A 22887-nucleotide genomic window follows, 5' to 3' on the forward strand; every position below is an offset into this window, starting at 1 on the left:
CCTGCTGGGGGCAGGAGATCCCCAGATCCCCCCCTTCCCCCCCATGCCCACTTACCTGGCTGGGAGGCACGCTCCCTGGGGCACCCCCGGGCAGGGGGTGCACTCCCATAACATGAGAGCAGGTGGCGGCGGCAGCAAGAGCAGGTCACTCTCACTGCCACTACTGCCACCAGCTCTCACCGCCGCCACTGCCGCCTCTCGCTGCCACAGTCCCTGTGCGTCAAATGAAAGTGGGCCACAGTGAGAGCAGGTTATAGTGACGGTGGCAAGAGTGAGCAGCCACAGTCGCAGCGAGAGCCGGCGGGCAGCGGCAACAAGGACTTCCCTTTGACCCGGGGGCACCCTTTGACCCCATGTGATGATGTCACTCATGGAAATGACATCATCACACGAGCACATGCACGTGAAGGAAGGAAGCTGGGGTAAGTACCGGCTCCCAATCCCCCACCGGGAGACTACAGGGACCTGGGGATCCCCTGTCAAGGGACTCCAGGTCCCTGGCAACCCTAGTCAGCTCGGTGGTGGCCTTACCCATCTTGCAAAAGGTGACCATCACCCTTGGTTAGGTTTGTCATGTGGTCTCCTCCCAACAATGGATGGGGGCCCTGGCACTTACCCTGCTTTTCAGCTTTGTGTGCATAGTGCACACAATCCCAACCCCCAGTGTGATGACCTTACTTCCATACATGACATCTTTGCTGGCGCTGGCGGCCGGGCATTCTGGCTGGCTGCTTCTCCCTTGTGCAGGCAGCTGAGCAAGTGTGCTAGCTGGCCTTTTCCCCAGAGTGCAGGTGGCCAGGGGAGTGGGGGGGGCAGGTGAGCGGGTTGTGGAAGCAGGGGGGATGAGGCATAGGAGCCTGGGTAGGCCTGCTAGTCTCTCCCCCGGGAGTGTTTCAAGCAGAAGGGAGGAGGCACAGGTGGTGCAGGAAGGCCTGCTGGCACTCTTGCTAGCTCCTGTAGGCACACTGCTAAAAGCTCCTACTGCCCCCCCTGCCCAATACTGGACATTTATATATCCAGTATTTTAATTGCGTTTCCCCGAGACAGTCCAATTTTTAAAAAACGGTCTGTCCAGGGGAAAACCAGGCACCTGGCAACTCTACCCCTTGCTTCGACCTGGGGTAAGTGCAGATGGGGAGGCAATAATTTTGGGGGTACCATCCTGGATTTATGCCTAGGACCACAGAATCACTAAGCCCACCCCTGGTTGGTCCAAAGTTCCCAAGAGAATTTCATGGGTGGGTAGAGATTTCAACCTGGGTCATTGTAGGCCAGTATTTTAATCACTATACTGGAATGGTGCTTTTTGTGGGGTCCTCTAGTTAGTGGTTCTCCAGTTGAGGAAACAACAAATTCTGCTGTTGAACTATCGAAATAGTTGAAAATATTCCAACTTTCTTCCTAATGGGGGCCCAAAGCAGCTTACATCTCTTCTCCTCCATTTTATCCACACAACCCTGTGAGGTGGGTTACACTGAGTGTGTATGTGACTGGCCCAAGGTCACCCAGCAACCTTCTATAGCAGAGTGAGGATTCAAACCTGGCTTTCCCAGATCCTAGTCCAGCACCTTAACCAGTACACCACAGTTGCTCTCCAGGCTTGGGTGGTTCTATCTAAGGAATTTTTCCTCTAGAAGTAAAGAAAGGCATTTATCGCATTGCACTTGCAAACTGGGCTAGATCTCACAGTAGGAAAACCATTTTGCAGAATCGCCAAACTCTGATAAATTGGAGGGAGGGTTAAAGTGCAGTATAGGTGGGTAGAAGTGACAGCGATTCCTTTTTCTACTCTTCCTTTCCCTCCAAACCTACTGTTTTTCTTCTTTGGGGCTTTGAGATTTAAAGGTGGCATGGGCTTGGTTGCTCCAGAGGGAATTAGCCCAAGTTGGGTCCTCCCCCATCATGGTCTAGTTGCTCTCTATCCAAAGAGTGCCCTGGAAAGGTCTTTTGAGCAAAGACCTGGTATTTAGAGATTGTCTTTTGTGTAAGGGTACCAACTCCCAGTTGGGAAATTCTTGGAGATTTGGGAGTAGAGCCTATAGAGGGCAGGGTTTGGAAAAGGGAGGGAGCTCAGCCGGACATAATGTGATAGAGTCCATGCTCCAAAGTAGCAATTTTTTCAGGGAAACTGATCTCTGTCAGCTGAATGTCAGTTGTAATTCTGGGAGATCTCCAGGTTGCACTTGGAGACTGGCAGCCCTATTTTTGTGATCAATCTTCCATATTATTGACTTTTCACTCTTAAGGGATATCCTAGGAACTATCTCCCAACTCCTCAGTTTTCACTTAAGTTAAATTTCTTTTAAATTATAAATACTCCTAGTGAATATCCAGTTGCAGCACAAAAAAAGGAAGAAAGAAAAAGTTAATTACATTGTTAGATGCATTGTTAGATAATTGTTTACAGGTTAAGGTTGTCATAGCTATGTATGTTCTGGATTACATCGGCTGTTGGATCATGTCCATTAGAATTAGGGGGAGGGGGGGAAACTCTAAAACCAAGATGGCCTGGCCTTCTAGTGAAACATGGAACTGAATGTATTTATCTCCAGTAGAATTGGCAAGACAGCCCAACAGTTTGCACAGTTTGACACATAAGGGGAGAGGTTTGTGTATTAAGATCTATTGTTAGGTAGTGAAAGTAGAAGGTAGAGCCAAGGAGGTAGGGTAAAAGAGGAGAAGACTGGGGAGAAATGAATCCACTAGTTTGTGGCAGAATAACCAAGACAGAGGCTGACCTTGCCTGGGAAGGTTTATATTGAGCTCACAATATGATTCTGAAGCCCAGGCAGAACGGGGGGGGGGGGGGGGGGTGTCGTCAGTCAGGGCCTACAAGAGAAGAGGAACTTGGTTCTACATTTCATGGGTCCACCAAGGAACCCTTATTCTGGTTCAGTAAGGGGTGAATGCAACTGAAATAGGATAGCCCAGCATACTGACTCGGTCCAAGTCATTCCTGTCTTTTGTTAAAGCTACTTGGGAGTCCTTAATGCCTCACTTTAACTATCTCACACTTATCATCCCTGTTGGCTGGCAATTGGCTTAAGCCCATTGAAGTTTTGAACCACATACTGAATGGATCCACAGTATCCATATAGGATCAGAGCCTTTCACAAGGGTGGCCTTACTCTTTTGAAGCTGGGTGAGGCAACCGTCCGCAGGGTAGTGAATGAATGAAATCTTGCCCTCAAGTCATAGTTGATTTATGGTGACCCCTAGTGGAGTTTTCATGGCAAGAGACTAACAAAGGCGGTTTGCCATTGCCTGCCTCTGCAACCCTGGTCTTCCTTGGAGGTCTCCCATCCCATTACTAACCAAGGCCAATACTGCTTAGCTTCTGAGATCTGACAAGATCAGGCTCTCCTCTGCTATCCAGGTCAGGATTCTTCAGGGTAGTAGATCTTATCAAAGTCTAGAAAAATCAATTAGTTTGTGATTTGCCTCAAACACCAAAGTAGGATTTGGGGGTCATCTCTACTTTGCAAGTCAGGAAGGAGGGAACAATTGCTGAAGGTGCCTGGACAAAAGGCTTGCGATAGAAAGAGATGGATTTGAATGGGTCCATGACTGGTTTGGCCAAGGATGATGCAATTAGTGGGAATTGGGATCTATGACAAAAGAATGTTAATGTCCCTTAATTGCTGTATATGTTTCTAATTGTCATAAGATAGTTCTCCAGGTAGCTCTTCAACAGAGTTTGAATAATAATAATAACAACATTTGCTTTATATACTGCCCTTCAGGTCAACTTAGTGCCCACTCAAAGCGGTTTACAAAGTATTCCATTATTATCCCCACAACAAACACCCTGTAAGGTGGGTGGGGCTGAGAGAGCTCCAGAGAGCTGTGACTAGCCCAAGGTCACCCAGCTGGCTTCAAGTGGAGGAGTGGGGAATCAAACCCGGCTCTCCAGATTAGAGTCCCGCGCTCTTAACCACTACACCAAACGGGCTCTCTGAAGAACGGGATAGCCTGTTTTCACATGAAAGATATATGAGTCACAGTGAGGCTAAGAGGCAGCTTTGAATTTGGAAGAGAAGTAGACAGCTACAAGTAGGAGGGTTGGAGAAATGCCTTTTGGGTGCAAAGGACTTGAAAGCATGCACCCAGTATTGTATTTTGGTTAATCTTAGTATGGTCTTATATGGCTTTTGTGTTTGGATTTTGATATGGACTGCTGCTCCTTTTTGTGTGCATCAGCTTTGGGTACAAGGCTGACTCTCCTCCCATCTCTGGGAACATGATGCAGGTACATGTTGCAGGTCCCAGGTTCAATCCCCAGCATCTCAACGTAAAAAGGACCAGGCAGTAGGTGAGGTGGAAGGCCTCTACCTGAGAACCTGGAGGGCCACTTCCAGTCTCAGTAGACAATACTGATTTTGATGGACCTGTGGTCTGATTCTTTAAAAGGCAGTTTTGTGTGTGCTGCATCAGGAGTTCTGCTTTGCCTCTACTTAAATGGGCGCGCATGCACGGGCATACATATTTTTAAAAAACAGGCATTGTAAAGACATTAAGTCCCTCGTATGCTGTCATCCAAAGGAAACTAAACCCGGGTAGCAGTGTTCTTAGAGCTTCTCATTGCTCAGAGGAATGGGGAACACATAGTATTACGTAGGAGGAGTGGAGCAGGGAGACCAGTTGCACAAGGGAAAGCAGCAGAGCAAAGGCCCAGAAAGCTGAACACTTTGCAAAAGTTTTGTATTGGCCTCTCCTTTGGGCTTGCCTGCACCCCCTGCTTTTACACTTACTGCCCTGTGGAGCTGATTTGGAGCTGATTGTGGTCCCAAGGATCCTGCAAGGTGTTTCCTGTGCTAGGAACTCAGGCTTTTGCACAGCTGTTACCAAATCTGGGGGTGGGGAGCTTTCCCATTCACTTTGCTGCTCAAGTTGTCCGGTGGGACACGATGGCTATTATCGGAATATCAGTAATATCCTTCCCCTGCCCCCCAGCACGGCGTTCTTTTCTCTGAGCTCCGTCAGGTGCACTCATTCCATCTGCTTATTTTTAAGCTCGTTTTGTTTTTCCCAGAGCTTTATGTGAATCCGCTGTGTCCAAGCTGCAGCAAAAGCTGTGTTTTTTGTCCTCCCCTAAATCATGCCGTAGGGCAATTTGTTGTACAAGAGACAGTAAATTTGTTTTGGACAGGTATATTGCTTGCTACGGTTCACCTTCTTATTCCAGACGCAAGCTTCCAAATTGTATCCTTTATTCCCTGATCATCAATTTCACAGTCTGAGTTAGTTTGAAGTAGCTGGAGTCCATGATATTACTGTTGGAACAAGATCTTGCCTCAAATACTGTACAGGATAAGCCCTGGCAGTGTAAGTCCAGTCTTTGGAGAAAAAGAAGGGCGTGGAGGTTGGGCTGACTCAGCATGTTTTGATGGACGGTAACCATAAGGAACATGCCTGTGCTCGTGCCGTGCAATGTTTCCTCTGGACTCTTCGGTATATATGCTTGTGCTGAAAAAAATAAACATTGCTGGAGCTCCTGGTTCATTTCCATCTGGATCCAGACAGCCTGTAGCAGCTAACACAAAGTGATGGGTCAGCCTAAAAGATACAGCGTTGCAAGGTTGCCATACCCATCTTACCTTCATTCTAACAAAGTGTCCCAGACGATATTATTATACTTCGGGACACTTAATCTACGGGACTGTCTCTCCCCATATATTCCCCAGAGGACCCTCTGATCAGGGGACAAACAGCTGTTGGTGGTCCCTGGCCCCAAGGAGGCCCGCCTAGCCTTGACTAGAGCCAGGGCCTTTTCGGTCCTGGCTCCCACCTGATGGAACACTCTGTCTGCTGAAATCAGGGCCCGGCAGGACCTACTATCTTTTTGCCGGGTCAGCACGACAGAGTTGTTCCGCCAGGCATATGGCTGAGGCTGGGCCTCCGCTGGCCTGAAAAAACGGGGTGTATAAATCTTAACCCTCCCTGTGAAGGCTGTCCACCATCCTGTTTTAAATGTGTTGTTTTTAATGCACATGAATTTTAATTGTATTTTTAATATGTTGTTATCTGCCCTGAGCCCACTCATGGGGAGGGCAGAATAGAAATCTGAAATAAATAAAATAAATAAAGCAAGCTTGACTGACAGCAGCTATCATGAACTTAACAAAGAGTTGGATCCAGTGATCTGCAGCCAAAAGGACCATGTGTCTTCCTGTGTTCCTTACCCCTGCAATGTTCCTTTCCAACCTCTGGAAAGTTCATTCCTGGGGTCACAGAACCCATACAAGTAATAGCCAAGCGGTTTGGAAGACTGCAGTGGGGATGGGAAGGGGGGTGAAATCATGCAGTGATGGAGCAGGCAGGAAGGGTGATTTCATCTCCTTCATCACCCGCCTCACTGCTGTAGGTTTGGGGCACAGATATCCGGGCATCAGAAGAGGATCTTAACTGGCAAGCTGAACAGTATTTTGCAGCATTACCAATGTAGCATGGGGGAGCAATCACTAGATGGCCCTCCCAACCATACTTTTGGGTTTGCTTGGTTCCTTGTCACATGACAGTTTTGCCCCAGAGTCCTCCCAGGTTTGGTGGGGTGCTCTGTTGCCATGCATAAAGCACAGTTATCATCCGTGTACCTGATTTAGATGATAACCCGCTGCCTTCTGTTAGACGCACACCCTTTGTCTGCATGTCGCCATCTAGAAGCAGCATCTGCTTCTGGAGGAAGAAGTGCTTTTTATTTTCAAGAACATGAGGTCATTTGCCACTTCACAGAGGCACTCTGTGTGGTGGGCTCCATCCCCTCCAGATCTCTGCCTATCTGGCACCTCTACTTGAGCAAATGCTCCCACCAGCCTCCAGGAAGAGACAACACAGTCCTGCGAGCAGATGGGAAGGAGTGTTGAGCAGCCAGCGGTTCATAATGCTAGATGCTAGAAATGACCAGGAGCAGACTTAGTGCCAGCATCCAAGAGCATCGTCTCTCTGCCAAGAATGGGACTCTGGTTTTGAATAGCAAGCTAATTTGGGTGGCAGCCACTCTCATCCTCTTTCCCCCCTCCTGAAAAAAAAAATCCAGATTTATTCTTCCATGAGTTTCCACGCTGGGGAATGAAAGGAGCCTCTGAAGCAATGTGCTTTGATGCACAAGATTGCAAATCTCTCACGTTGCCCACAGCCCACACAGATGGTCACCATGTGCCTTGGGTCGCTGCTGCCATCAGAGGGGAAAATCAGCAATGGGGGAAGACCAAAAGGCTGGAAGTCAGTGGAATTTGGCCTCAGCATTAGGGTCTTGCCAGCAGGATATGTGATTGTCAGAGGCTTTCTTCAGGCTTACCTGGCTAAATTTCGCTCCTCCAAGGTTTGCAGAATGACCCACATCAGCCACCATGACCTTCCCCCCCACACACGTGCACATGCAGTTGGAAGCATGTGCTTGGCAGCATGAGCATTGAGGATGCTGTCCCATCTGTGGTGTCCTTCCTTATGAAGTTCAAATCAGCTAAAAACCCTGAAAGCCCACAAACTGAGCCTCATTTCTGTGATGCTAAAATGAGCTCACTGTATATCTCTTATATTAGAATTTTTGATCTGGCGTCCCTCCTGGGAGTGAGTAGCACAGCTGGTCAGGGCCAAGCCAGACTCAGGTGTGTTAAATTAAAAAAACCCAAAAAGTCTGTGTTTGGTTTCCAAATAAGAACTCCCTGAGCATGCATAACAAAAAGCTGCTTTCCTCCCATAGGAAAAAGTCAACTTCAACCTTCCTGATTGCACTTCCTTCCCTAACTAGACATCTCTGTTCACAAGTCCCTCGCTTCGCAAGTTTCTTTGTTAATTCACACAGTTTGAAAATGAAGTAAGTCATCTTTGGCTTCTTTAACAGCTGTATGTATTGCATTATAACTGTACAACTGTCCATCCTTTGTGGGGAATACTCCCTGCTTGCCCTTTCTAACTTGATCCATCCAAGCACCGGATGTTCCACAAGACCAGAAGGGGAGTCTATACAAATCGCAAGGCTTTTTCTTTTTTAAAGCTGAAGGGCTGACCAACAGATATAGCAAAATGGCTGTACAAATTTGTAAGCGCACATCCATATTTTGAGCGCTCCTTTATGTAAAAAAAAAACAACCTTTTGTTAGATTTTAGCTTGAAAGGTAACGTGGAGGAAGATACAAGAATTATATCTTCTACCTGTTTGTCACGTTTTTATCCCACTGTCAAGGAGCTCAGGGTAATACACGTGATCCTCCCCTCCTTCATTTTATCGCAACACCTCTATATGGTAGGTATGGCTGAAAGAATGAACTGGGCCAAAAAAAAGTCACCCAGTGATCTTCATGGCTGAGTGGGAATTTAAACCTGGGTCTCATAGTCCTAATTAGACTCTTTAACCCCTGCATGGCTTGACAGCTACAGCCTGGACCCAGTTCTTCCACCTCATCCTGCTGCAAGTATAGACCAAGCTTTTGGTTCCAGCCGGCTTTGGCTCATGCGACAACTTGCTTTGTATATTTCCAGCTGGGGTTCCTTGCCTCTGCAGTATTGGAGACTGCAAAATTCTGCCTGCGCATCTTGTAAACAGGCTAACACGCAAACTGAAGAGAGAAACTGATTGGGCTGTTTCCCAGCTTGCAGTATAAATGGGAGTCAACTGTCAACTTTGAAGACTATAAGCTCCCATAGCAGCTTCAAAATTCCTTCTTATTGGGAGCCTCTTCCAGACCAGCTCTTATGAACGTTTCAGTGGGGCTTGCAGAGGGAACCCTTCTCAGATTGTCTCAGAGTTCTGACATCTGTGTCTGTTCCAAGACGCAACACTTCTCTCTTCTTCTCCCACACTCCCAATCCCAAACTCTTAAATATATGCCACCTTGTTCATAAGATATAAAGGGGGTGCAGAATGAACTTTCATCCAGCAACAATGCACTTCGCAACTGTTACATGAAGCGCCTTGCTCCGCCTCTTTTGTGCTATTCACACTCACACCCAAGCTGATGTTCCACAATGCTCGGCACCTTGCACATTAACATACATAAATGAGCATTTTACAAGTGTCAGTCTTTTATGTTGCTAGAGGCGGCAGGGATATTTTAAAAGGGAGGGGGAAGAAATGTAAACAGAATGAAATTCTGAAGGAAGATCATTGATAGGACAGGGCTGAAGCGCCTCTTTTCATCCCCTTCGTAAGTCCATTACTTGCCCTGGCGAATATTTGAAGGCCCTTTTCATGCTGAGCCGGGGAGTTGAGCATGCTTTGCATTCGGGGGCTTTGTCTACGAATCGGGAAAACCAAAGTTATTTCTGCTTTAAAATAACAGGAGCCAAGGGAACAGCTAAGCTCTTTTCATTCACAGTCCCTTACATTATTTTACTGGACAAAGTTTGTGTTGGCTACAAAACAAGGGCATTCACAGGACCTAAGAGAAGGAATTTAGGTAAGAATGAAGCCGAGATTGTACCATGCATAAAGGCTTTTTTTTCTAAAGGCCATTAAGAAATTCCAAATCGTGAGCCCTTCTGAATAGTGACATTAAAATTAGCCTTGCTAATTTCAGTAATTCAAGCTGATCGTTGAGTTTACAAATCTACCCCGTAAGACATTCCCATAATTACAATCTCAGTGTCTGTTTCAGTTAAGGTGAGTCTACCTTTTTAAAAAATGAAAAAAAAAGATATTAAAGGAGAGTGGTAGAAAAATACTCTGATAACTTTTTGCAGCTCTTAACGGCAGGGTCTATAGTAAGATCCTGGTGGGTAGTTTTATTTTTGCAGTGATCTGTAGGTATTAGAACATGAATTATTTTTTTTTTAAAAAATGCTGGTTTCTTTTGGTTAATTTTAAAATACAAACCAACATCTGTAGGAGTTTGTGTGTGTGTGTTGCCTCTCTCCAGCTTTGCACTTTCATGGAATAGCCTCCGAAGAAGGAGAAGCCTCTTACAGTTGTATAATTTTATTAGTTGATTATAACTGTGATCCAGCACAGGATTTAGCTCCAACTGGACAAGATGGCGGGAGATCCACTGTTGCCAAGGAATAGAATTTCAAAAGACCTTTTTCTTTCTGCATGATGGTAAAATATAAGCAAGAAAGAGACCTTCACCAGTGTCTGTTTATGAGGTCTCAATCAATCTGGAGAAGCCCTAAAAAGGCCTGGTTAGCTTCTTCTTTGACACCATGAGTGTCCCCTTTTCCCCATAGCTGAGCTGTAACTGCACCTTCTGCTCTCCATCTGTCTCAGGTCTTGTTTAGGTTTTTGACAAAGGATTGTGCTCTTATCTGGCAGGGGGCCACAATTGGGTTGCAGGCAGCATGAATTATTTTGGATATGAAACTGCCTTATGCAGGGTCAGACCATGGGTCCATCAAGGTCAGTTTTGTCTTCTTTGATCGGCAGAGGCTCTCCAGGGTTGCAGGTAGAAGTCTTTAACATCTCCTGATCTTTTTAGGTGGGAGATGCCAGGGGTTGAATCTAGGGACCTTGTGCATGCAAAGAGGATGCTTTACCACTGAGCTAGGTCCCTCCTCCAAGGATTCTGGGATAAATTCTAGGCAAGCCACTTTCAGCCATCCATCTGTAGTCTTGAGGATAATAGTCCTGGCCTGCCTTGTGGGGCTGTTGTAAGTCTGAAGTATTTTGACCAGTGATAGAATTATTAACAATAACAGAAAAGGGTATTTAATCTTTCTGAGCTTTCTCTGAATCTTGGGGAAATCTCATGGAGGGGAGGATCATTTTCCTCCATTAGTAGGGCTCCCACACTTTTGAATTTCAACATATGTCTGACATGTAGGAAGTGGGCAATGAAGCTTTCCCCCATCTTTTCTGTGTTGGAGAAGCTTCACTTACTACAGTTCACTAGGCCCAGCAGCCAGTGAAGGCATAAGAATTTGGCCAGGAATGCATTTGGCAACCTTGTTCTCCCATCTCGGGACACAGTTGGGGCTTGCCTTCCAGTTTAACAGGGTTTCATTCTAAAGGTGTGCCCCCAGTTCAAGAAGTGGGATGCAGCATTTCAACAGACTTCAGGAACTCAGAGTGGGCCGTGTCTGCCCTCAGGGGATTGGTCTGTTAGGAGGGACTGCTCCATGCCCCTTCCAGATGTGAAAGTCTCAGAATTGGGCCAAGGGGCCCAGAAAGCAGGAACAGAAAAGCAACCAAAGAAGCTGAAGCATGGCTGGCAACCAAGACTAGCATAAATCAGTTTCTGTGGGTGTGGGAGGTCTCCCAACAAATTCCACAAACTGAGCAGGTCCAGAGATTAGGGTAGCCAACTGTGTTTTTTTCCTGCTGTGTTCTCTACACATTAATACAAAATTGAAAACTGAAATGTATCCTGTTCTGTGCTCTTTGCTGCCATTTTAAGTTGTAGTTCATTCAGGAGATTCTGGAGCTTTAAAGCCTTTTTGAAGGGTGAGAGAGTAGCCCTTTTTTTCTCTCTTCACAACGTGCTCTTCGTTGGGAATGGATGGTGCGCATTGCATGTTCACATTGCTGACAGACAGGTTGACAATGGAGCTTGAGTGTCTAGTGTGCCTTGCACTGCAGTGCCAAAGTTGGCATGTGGTGTAAAGAAAAAAGGGGGTGCTAAGGCAGCCCAACTTTTTCTGTCGATGGACGGCCGGCCAGACACGGCCCCAGACAATCTGGCCAGAGCTTTGGAGGCTGTGACGGCATGGTTGAAACAGAGCAGGCTGAAATTGAACCCAGTGAAGACGGAGGTCCTGCAGCTGGGACGGGGGCTGCCAGATGTTGGGATCCAGCTCCCTGCCCTCGATGGGACACCACTGGCAACTTTGCCAGTGGTAAAGAGTCTGGGTGTGCTCCTGGATGCCTCCCTATCGATGGAGGCCCAGGTCACGGCGGTTGCCAAGTCTGCATTTTTCCATCTTCATCAGATCAGGCAACTTGCCCCCTACCTGACGCCCCAGGACCTGGCTACAGTGATCCATGCAACGGTCACCTCCAGGCTAGATTACTGTAACTCACTCTACGCTGGGCTACCCCTGGGCCTGATCCGGAAACTACAACTGGTCCAGAATGCGGCGGCACGGGTCCTGACTGGTATACCTTACCAGTCACACATCACACCTGTCCTGCGCCAGTTGCACTGGCTTCCAGTTGAATTCCGAATCAGGTTCAAAGTGTTGGTTCTTACCTTTAAAGCCCTGAGTGGGTTGGGACCGGCATATCTTCGGGACCGCCTCTCCCTGTACGTTCCCCGGAGATCGCTCCGATCAGCGAATAAATATTTACTTGTGGTCCCCGGCCCTAAGGAAGCCCGCCTCGCTTCAACCAGGGCCAGGGCTTTTTCAGTCCTGGCCCCAGCCTGGTGGAACGCTCTGTCAATGGAAACCCGGGCCCAGCGGGACATATTATCGTTCCGCCGGGCCTGTAAGACAGAGCTGTTCCGCCAGGCGTTTGGTGATTGAAGGGGGCGGTGCCATGTCGGCCTCCCACCTTTGGGGTGGGGAAGGTTCTCCCCACCACTGCACCTTGTTAATTTGTTTTATTATTTGTATATTGATTTTAGTTTTGTTTTTATCAATTTTAACTGTTCACCGCCCAGAGCCCCTGGGATGGGCGGTATATAAATTGAATAAATAAATAAATAAATAAATATGTGCAACTTGGATTCGATCCAGGCGAAATGCTGCAAGATCCGTGATTAGATCTCCAGCATGTATTTCTTCACTAAATAGCAGCTGTGGGTGGCCACCAGTTCAGATGAGGACCAAGGACTCTTCCCACCCTCCCCTGCCATGTTCCTAACCTCAGACCACCTCCCAAAGTTTTTGCTTGCCTTCTGGGGAGAAACATGCAGGCAATCTGTTTGGCTCCACAGGGCAAATAAGCACAGGGAATGGGAGGGTCTTTTGAGGTCAGAATGATTGGAGGGAAAGGATGCAGCTGTCTTTCCTCTGCACCATGCTCCCCGGCTGGGTTGGGATTAGGGTTGCCAACTCTGGGTTAAAAAATTCCTGGAGATTGGGGGTAAAACCTGGGGAGGGTGGGTTTTGAGGAGGGGGAGGGACCTTAGCAGGGATTGAGGTTCCCCCACATGCGCACACTACTATTTACAAAGAAAAGGAGTGAGTAGGCTCTCTTTAAAAATGTAAATCAAGATTTCCTGGCTTGTAATTATTTTTCAGACACTGTTGAAATTGATGTGATGTTCTCCCAAATAGGTGTGCATAGGATTGCAGCCAAAACACTATTTCTGCAAATTTATGAGGTCATCATCACACTTTTCTTCTAAGACTAAAACTTCACAAGCTCAAGGAGGTGTTTGAAGAGCAGGTGTGGAGCTTTGGACCAGAGAAAGTAGGGGTGGCTGGCAGCATTTCCCTTTGGCTTGCATAGCTGTTTTCTTGAACTTAAAGGAAGAGGCAAAACAGATGAGAGAAACCAACTTTTTTCTCCCCCAGCCATGGTGAAGAATTTTTTTGCAACTCCTTCCCCAACTTTTGTGCCAGGAGCAAACCAAAAGCAGTAAGTAGGAAAGGCCCAGATAATGGACTTCATTTGCATAATTAACAAGTGCTTAACATGATGTGCAAATTAGGCCAGTCTTTCAGCTGGAATCAGATACACTGCCTGGATTGTGGGGGAGAGGGCTGGGTGGTAGCAGTCCCAGACTTCCAGATCCAGCATCTGGCCAGGGCTAGAATCCAGTATGGCCACCCTTAGTAATTCATTGATAGTCATAATGCCATGTGGGCCCCTCCCCTAAGGCATGGTAGATCCCAGACATTTCAAGTGCCAGATAGCCTTGTAGAATCGGACTACAAGAAAACTTCTATTGCAAACACATCTGAGTTATGGCGAGGCAGAGTAGTGTTTTACCGCCAGTTATCTTTACCATAACTGTTTCTTCTAGAGCGCGTTGAGCAGCAAAGAAGGGTAGAGCACAGCTAGGTTTTGCATGGGGAATGAAAGCATCTGTTGTGAAGACTGGTGCTTCCTTTTGCAAAGCTTCTTCAAAGAGCTGGCTCAACAAGGGTCCCTCTTGCCACACACTGTTCTGTCTCCATTGTGGTGTAGGAAGCGGCAGGAGGGTCATCCGTCCCCTAGGCAGTGAGATATTGAGAAAACATCTCAAAGCAAGGAGTGGGGAGGAGAGGCAGGAACTGAACATGCGTCTGATGAAGTGGGCACTGTCCCTCTAAACACTATGCCACAATAAACGTGTTGAGGCTTTGAACTGCTGTGCAACATTTACTTTCTTCATTTTGGCTGTTGCAGAACAACACAAGCCATCCCCCCGGAATTTGTCTAACAGCCAAACTTCATTTGTCTTGAATTTGATATAGAGAAGATGGCCTGATGTAAACTGTCTGAATTCAGCACCCCTTCCCAAGCCCTACTGCCTGGCTTTCACAAGATTATTCAGTTGTTTGCTTAATCACCTGGTTCCTTCTATAATTGTCTGATTCCAGGAGTTGGTGTTGGCGTCATTAAGAACTGCGTCATGCATAGGAATTAGTGGTCAGGTGGCAAGTTGATGCAAGGGCTAGGGCAGTCCCCGTGCAGCCCATGTATACCTCTGCTTCAAGCTGTTGAATGAGCAGCGTTTCTTCAGGCAGTCTGGTTAGCCTCTTGTGTCACCTGATCTCTACTGGGATAATGGCTGCATTAATGCTCTCCAGCTTAGCACAGTGGTGGTTCCAACACAGCCAGAGAGCACATGAGCAACTCTGCCCCCAGCAAGCAGTCATGGTGGGACAAGAGAGTAACATTTCTGGGGCCTGCAGCTGGAGTTTCTGGTTTGAGCCCCTTTTTGGAACATATTACAAAGCCAGAAGACCATCACACTCCACAGTAGAGATGGGCACAAACCGCATTACAAACTTCAAAAACCCACGAAATTGGCGATCGTACAGCCAACAAACCAGCGTTTGGGAGAGGCCTGGTTTGGTGTGTTCAGACACGGTTCAGGAAGCCAGACATTCAGGCGCCAGCAATCAATTCCCCTGTCAACGGAGTCGGGGGAATGCCTGAACTCTGTCTGCGCTCCTTCTGTCACCCTGGAAACCCAAATGGAAGCCCAGCTTATCTTGATCGGCAGATCTTCCTTCCAACCACGGAGCTGCAAAGTGGTTACAAGTTTGGAGAAGACACCCAGGGGAGAGAGGGGGAAGGGGGTGTTCTGTAGCCATGGGCACTCCAATCTCATCCCTGCAAACCCTGATAGGCAGTTCTGATGGCCAAACACAGACCTCCTGCATTGCTTAATGGGACCTGTGCTTATAAATAGCTGTGAGCTCCCAGGCTGGATTTCACTTTCAGCAAGCAGTGGAGTGGGATAGAGCTCTTGCTTGCCACTTGCTAGCCTTTGGGGAGAGAGACTGAGAGTATAATTGAGCTTGGATTTTTGTGGGAGTTTCCTGGGGGCCTTGGATTGGAGAGGGTGTAACTCCAAGATCCCTTTTGCAATCTTGTCCAAACTTGGGTGATGGCTGTAGGAGAGCTTGCAAAACACTCCCCGGGAATATGGGCTCTCTAAGTGCCATGGGGGCTGTTCTGCACCCCACGAACCGTGAACCACAAACCACTTCAGCAACAGAAAATGTTCATTGCGGTTCATGATCTCGGGATCGTCGTTGGCACCGAACCGTGAACCGCTGGTTCATTAAATTTTTTTCGTTTGTGCCCATGTCTACTCCACAGTTCTCGGAAGGTTATTGACTGGCACGGAGGGCCTTGTTTGCTATTTGTTTGGCATCTGGAACATCTCTGTGCTGTTTGCAACCTAAGTTTACCTGTGTGATTTCCATGAGGTGGCAACACCTTCTTCAATACTTCCTGACCAAATGCAGTTCATAAAGCAAAGGGCTTTAGTGTGGGGTAGCTGTTGGTTTGGTTCCCCCCCCCCCACATATGTTGAGTTGATTCCCAGTGGGTGAGAAGCCTAAGAAGTCTCTTCCAGGATCACTGGACTTTTTTGTGGAGCCGAGGTATTTGCAGATGTTTGCATTCCTCAGCTCACAAGGTGATCTGCCTGTGAGCAATGCAGGTATAGAGCTCTGCCTTGTATTTATCAGTCTGGATGGCTGCCTTATCCCCTTAAGTAACATACATACAGAGCTGCTAACCCCTGTGTGCTCCTAAGAGGTAGCAGCTTTTCAAGGCCTCCGACAGAGAAGGGACTTTCCCCTGCTTGCTGCCAAAAATTGTTCAGTGTGTTGCATTTTTATCCTTTGTTCCCCTCTGTGGAGTTCAAGGGAGCACGCGTGATTCTTCCCCTCCACGTTAGCTTCCCAGATGGCCCTGTGAGCTTCACGGCTAAAGAGGGATTAGAACCAGATTCTCTCCATTCCTAGACAGGCACACTCTCACCATGGCACCACAGTGGTTTTCCTTTAATGTGAGATGCCAGGGATTGAATGTTGCCTCCCCAGGTTCTGTCACTCAGCACTGACCCTGCCTGAAGGAATTCCTGCATGGGAGGATCAGAACCCTGGTCCCAGGACTCCAAGTTGAGGCTAATTACTATTGCTAATTTATCATGCTACAGTGCACGCTCTTTGTTCAATGTTCTCCAGAGACCCAGATTCCTGAATTTATTCTCTCTCTTTCCCCCTCCCCCCCTCAAAAAGCAGGCTGGTTTTTTCCCCTCAATGGTCCATGGTTCTGCTGGATTGTTGGCCTCCATGAAAGTGAGTGGTTTGCACTGATCTGATGAGAGAAAGTGAACTGACTGCCCTTAGTGGCATTGTCAGCGGAGAAAACTTGTCCCCTGGCACTGACAATGGCATCATCAGTGTTTGGGGGGGCAGGTTTGGGCCCCATAGTGTCCTTGCTTGCAGCCCCCCCCCCGACTCTTCCCCGTAGAAATCCAAATAGCATTGGAATGTGTCCGCTGGATGAAATCAAATGCAATAGGGGTGGGCAGTCTTGCCAGAGTTACCAGCCCTGCTCTTGTGCCTGTAACTTCCCATCTTAGGTTACAAATGCTACTTCTCTCATTCCCCGCTGTGGGTGAGAGAGAGAGAGGATCTGTCACTTTCTCACCATCAGCAGCATGAAAGAGTAACACCCCTTAAATTGGTGTGGGGAGAGGCAGAACCACAAAAATGCTCAGATGTTTAGCAAGTGCCTTAGATGCTCAGCCATAATGTGACTTGACATGCAGGATAATTGCAACTGGCACACAGTTTTGCTTACACCCTGCTTGGGGGCCGCACCCTCCACTGGCCTATTAGGTAATGAGGGAGGTGGCGGCAGAAAAGCCTCCTTGAGTGCCAGGCTAGGTGGGTGCAATTTGCTTCCTGCGGGGATAAAGACCACCTTGTCTGCAAATGGTCCCTGCCTTGTACATGAGTGTGCATGTCAAAAGCATCCCAATACAACACAGGCAGTCATGGTGGGGTGAAGGTATGTGGAACCAGAAACTGAGAGTAGTCCATGAAGGCCAGTATAGAGTTCAGCCCAGTTCTCTCTTCCTGTCTCCTCCTACCTAGCCACACACTTAGAGCTGCAAAGGCAGCCTATCAGTTACCGTGCTCAATTCAAGGTATTGGTTATTACATATAAAGCTCTTCATGGCCTTGGTCCAGCATACCTACGGGACCGCCTCCCTCCCTATGTCCCTCCATGGCAGCTTCGCTCATCTGAACAAGTCTCTTGCAGGTGCCATCCTGCATATAGGTGAAATCAACAGCAGCCCATATACAGGCCTTCTCTGTGGTGGCCCCTATCCTATGGAACAGCCTGCCTGAGGAGGGCAGGAGAGCCCCCACTCTCCTGGCTTTCCACAAATGATGCAAAACCAAATTATTCAAAAAGGCTTTTTACTCAGATAGGAGGGCAGTATTGTAGGGGGGGGGATCTCTGGTGCTTTGCTAATGAGTTAGGGACCATAGACTTCACCACTATGCTGCCTTGCATATTATCTGTTGCTTTGAATATGTACTCCTATATACTACTTGTGCTTCATGCTGTCTAATGTCAGTCCTAGAAATGATTATGTTCTGTTTCAGCAATTCTTCAACTCTTTATTGGATCCTTGCTAATGCTATGTCTTTGTAAACTTGTATTTTATTTATCCTATGGCATTGTCTATGGAAATGTCCTTGACACTGTATGGAAATGTCCTTGATACTAATTGTACTAATCTCACACTATGTAATCTGCCTTGAGTCTCAGTGAGAAAGGCGGACTATAAATGATGTAAATAAATTAAATAAATAGGTTCTCACTGCCACAGAATTCAACCAGTAATTTTCCTCCATGCCTGTGGCATCATCTCAGAGGGCACCAACACACTTACAGAAGAGGCACAGGCATTGCATAGCTGGCCTTGAGGCCATCTGCTGGACTTTGCTCAGCAGTCTCCTTCAGAGAGCCCAGATGCTTGGCAGCATGCGGGCATTCTGTGGCTTTGGCATTCAGCAATCCTTTTTTCTAGCTTCTCCAGTGGCTGGCTGGCAGCCAGCCCAGCATTGCATTGTAATCTTTGATGTTGTATTTTCTTTTTGCTTGCAAGGTATGATTCCTGTTTGCTTGAAGTCCTTTTATGGTGGTAAAAAGGGGTCCCAACAGAGGCAAGGGGCTGCCAGGCACAGATATATTTTTGGTACTCACATATGTGCCAGGGTGCCAAAACGTATCCACTTGGCTTATTTATTTATTATTTTCAAAATGCGTGTCAGCTGGCATGTTCTGTCTATTATGCCCATCTGAAAACAGCCCCTTCCCGATTTTGGCTTGACTTTAGCTGTCCTTGTAGAGGCTTCCAAGAACGAGATAGGTTTGGAAAGAATGGTTGGTAATGACTTTTACCTGAAAAGCTTGTGCTGAGATGAGAGGCATAATTTGAATTGCACTCCAGCATGTGGAATGTCCCCCCCCCACCTTACACACACCCCTCTTCCCCATTTTGTTGATACGGAAAGCACATATTTGAGAGTTTACAGCTGTTGGTTGGTGTCATTCCTATTGCAAGTTGAAGCAAGACCAGAAGATGTTCGCGTTTGATGTGCTACCAGCAAAAAGAAAAAAAAACCCCTAGGAGCTTAGTGTTAGAAGGGAGCTTTTGTTACAGAAAGATACAGTGGGAGTGTGTGTGTGTTGCTTTCACAAGAAAAGTGTGTGTGCAAAAGGAGCCCCTCCCTCTCTATAAAGCCTCCTGCTTGCAGTGCAGGGGTGGGGGGAAACCCACTCTGAAATGCCAGCAGAGCTAATGATTGACTGTTATTGTAAACGGATTCTCTAATCTGAAGTACAAAGGACGAGAAGAGTGTAAGAGAAGTGGGGGATGGAGGATGTAATTAGCACAGATTGTTGAAAAGACCCCCTGGATATAGCTGGCCTGATTCAGCATCAGAGCAGGTTTTTGGGATGCAGCCTCGAAGTGGGGGGGGGGCACTCTTGGCAAGGCCAAATGATCTCATTGAAAATTGGCTTTGTGGCTGGAATGTTTGTGTTTTTTTTGCAGGGGACATTGTAACCCTCAGATTCACACTTGCCTGTGCAAGGCTTTACCAGGCCCATGCTTCTTGGCATGTGTGCATTGATCTAAGTCTGCAGATACGGAGCTCCTGAAAGGAAGCATGTTTGTGCTTATTTTGCTGGCGTGAAGGACACGGTGAATTTTAAATGTTCTGTAATATGTTCCCCTCCTCCCCACAACCCAGAGTTCCTTAAAGGGGTCTTAAGGAACTCTAGAGCATAAAACATGGTGTCCACCAGACTGGGTGGTGTAAGCCGTGGCCAGAGAGCCGTGTAGCATTGTCTGCAAGGTCACCATCAGCTGAGAACCTAGTTTTCTCCTGGAACGGAAAGCTTTCTCTGTTCAAGGCAAGGAAGAGGATAGCAGAGTTAATCCCGAACATCATCTGAAATATGAATTCCCCCGGCTGAAAATATATAAGAAACAAAGGAAACACATCGAAAGTGCCAACTTTTAGAAACTCAAGCAACACAGTCTTGTGATTTTGGGTTAGATCCTCTGGATCCATTCCATGGACGATGATGCTTTCCCCTAGAGCAAAGAGCCTTTCTCTCATCTTGCAAGAAGTCTCTTGGGACAAGGGACAAGCTTCTTACACTGAGGGAAAGCACCATGGTTAGCAAAACAGATCTGCAGGATCCGACCCCCTTTACCATCCTATACAGATGACCTCCTGAGGCCATCCCCCTAATGCATAGGGCTATGGCAGTGGGTGGAGATGGAATGCCCCCTCCCCCTTTTCACCCCTTTCCATTTTCCAAATGTCACTGTCTAAATCTGGAATGTCCCATTCCATCACTTCCATCTCTGTACGGCATTCATGATCGCCATTGTCTTACCTAGCAAATGCGCAACCTCCCCACTTTTAAGAACTGGCTCAGGTGAGCAACAAAGGGGCTGTCATCTCAGCAAGTCTGGTAGTTACTCTTTTGAGCCAGGAGAAGTCAGAGGTGGCCTGAGAGAATTGTCTGTTTATGTGTGCCCTGCTTCATTCAAGTTAAGGAGGTTTACTGAGGAATTACTTCCTTGCTTGATTGTGAGCTTCCTGAAATCATCTGACTAACCATTGCGGGGAGATTAGATACCTTTGTGGAGGATAAGTCGAGCAGTGGCTATTAGCCATGTTGGTTAAATGGGAACATCCATGTTCAAAGGCAGTAGGCAGCAGTTGCTGGGTATTGCCAACAATGGTGAGTGTACCATTATCCTCTTTCTAACTTCCCTGAGGTATCAGGATAACTACGGTTGCACAAGATGGACTCTTGCTCTGATCCCAGAATGAGATGCTCTAGTGAGATTGTGGAAAGGCCTCCAAAATTCTGGAGATGGCATCACCCCTCGCTTAAAAGCTTTCGCTCCTTTATTTTAGTGTGTCCAGGGCTTGAAACTAGGGGAAGGAACGTGTGCTTCCCTTGACTGTTTTTCTTTCTTTCTTTCCAGAACTGGCATACGATCTGGACTCAGACGACATTCCTTCGAACAAACAACTTTTCAATCAGCAAAGCAAAGAGGTTTCAGCCATTCGCAACTTTGGATCACTGGATGCAGTGCCGAATCTTGATATTTCAGCTGCTGTCCTAACTGCATTGTTTCTTCTGTTGGTCAAGTGACTTTTTTAAGGCCCCCCAAACCCCCAAAAAAGCCAAAATAAGCTTTTCATCCATGGCCCAGCTTGACTCCATGATGTTTTGTCTTGAAACAGATTCCCACAAACTCCTTTCCTCCTCCCGAGGCATGTGGAATGAGCATCCTCAAATAAGTTCTCTTTTTAAAATACAATAGATTGGTGTCTTTTAAAATAACAATAATTAACGGGGAAGGACTCGTTTTGGACTTGGTAAACAAGGCACAGCTCTCTTTATTTTGAAGAAATCCTATTTAATTAAGAGAGTGGCAGTACCAATTGTGCACCCTAAACAAGTTTATGAAGACCAAACATTTTTTCACTTTTGCTTTACATAGCAACAACATACTATATCTTGGTTTAATTGGCAAGGGCAATGATGGAGCGGAAACTGGATTTGAGTGTCTGTATCTGATTTTTGGGATACTACCAGTGATCTAACTGACGCTGGGATTGACTGGGCATTTCCCTTGGAATTCTGAAGTGCCAGTCCAGACAGTGCAGCCATTCCCCAGCACCAGTGATCCTCCCCGGGGATGAAATGTATTTTTTATTTCTTTGCTCCAAGGGCTGGACCCTGGCACACTGTGATCTCTGTGTGTAGCAAAGCTGGCACTGACGTGGTTACCTGCAATGATGAACTTAAGACTGGATGGCGGTTATTTATGAGTGACATACAAAAGTCAGGGGTGGGGAGGTGCTTCTGTCTGTTTCTAAGCCTGCCCACAGAGCCGCCGGGTTCTAGAATTCCCACAGTTCCTGGAACAGGTGGGTGGAGCCTAGCAGCAAGTGGGTGGGTCTAATGGTTGAACTGTTGGGCCTTCAGGAAGTTGCTCCAGGAAGCATGTTGCGTTTAATAAATCTTGTTTTTAAAAAAACCCTGTTTAATAAGGTGCTCTATATTTTTTTTAGAAATATATTCATAGACTCTGCTTGAGCATGGAGATAGAAATCTCTCCAAAATATGATTCAAAGGTATACTACTTTGAGTTAGAATTTGGGTTAGAATTTGCTTTAGAAATATGGCAGGCAAGGAGAGGGCTATTGAAAGACAAGGCGCCATATAGGCTGCCCTTATTCAAATGGAAAGTTTTTCCACAGTTGCAATAGCAGCCACAGCCATTGGAGGATCAGGAGGACAGGTAAGCACCAGGATTTGTGGTTCTGTTTTGCCTTCAGGCATCCCTTCTTACTCGACCTTCTCCCCACCCCCAAGTTCTCCTACATTTCTTTTATTCCCATCTGCAATTTTTTTGCAGAGTTAGGAGGGTGTAGGATTGCCAGGTCCCTGTACCCTCCCACTCTGACAGCATGGATGTCTTTTGCACATCTGTGCACTTAAGCACCTGTCACTTCCAGAAGTTATGTCATCACGCCAGCTGTGGGAGCACTCCCGCACACCATGAGAGGTCAATACTGCCTGTTTGGCGCTCAAATCGGCCCCAAACGAAGTGCGGGAGCACTCCCACAGCTGGCATGACGTCACTTCTAGGAGTGACATCGTTGCACCTGTTGGGAGCCTGTGCACGGCGTGTGTTCATGGGCAGGTAGGAGTGTGCGGGCAAGGGTGTGCACCCCCAAAAGATTTGGGTTTCCTGTTTCTGGTTTACCCAGAGCAGGAAAAGATTTGGGTAAACCCGAAGCAGCAAGTGCTGCTCCCGGCTTTCTGGGGGCCTGGGGGGCATTTTATTTCCTAATCACACTACATTTTCAGTGGACCCCCTCCCAACCCTCCTCTCATGGTCACCCAAGTTTCAGGGAGATTGGAGTTCGGGGGGCCCATGTTATGCCCCCCAAAGAAGGTCCCCCCCAGGCACCTATCTCCATTGTTTCCTATGGGAAAAA

General features: G+C 47.2%; 1 protein-coding gene across 1 annotated transcript in view; it reads left to right on the top strand.

Annotated features, from left to right (window-relative positions):
• GPC3 (glypican 3) overlaps positions 1–21876 on the top strand; it is a 313638-nt gene extending 291762 nt beyond the window's left edge. The window contains exon 8 of the mRNA XM_054995835.1: positions 20859–21876. Coding sequence (XP_054851810.1) covers positions 20859–21028 — 170 coding nt within the window. The 3' untranslated portion in view covers positions 21029–21876. The remainder of the gene's footprint in view (positions 1–20858) is intronic.
• The last annotated feature ends 1011 nt before the right edge of the window (positions 21877–22887 follow it).

The sequence above is a fragment of the Eublepharis macularius genome, chromosome 13, assembly GCF_028583425.1.
Source record: "Eublepharis macularius isolate TG4126 chromosome 13, MPM_Emac_v1.0, whole genome shotgun sequence".
Taxonomy (NCBI): Eukaryota; Metazoa; Chordata; class Lepidosauria; order Squamata; family Eublepharidae; genus Eublepharis; species Eublepharis macularius.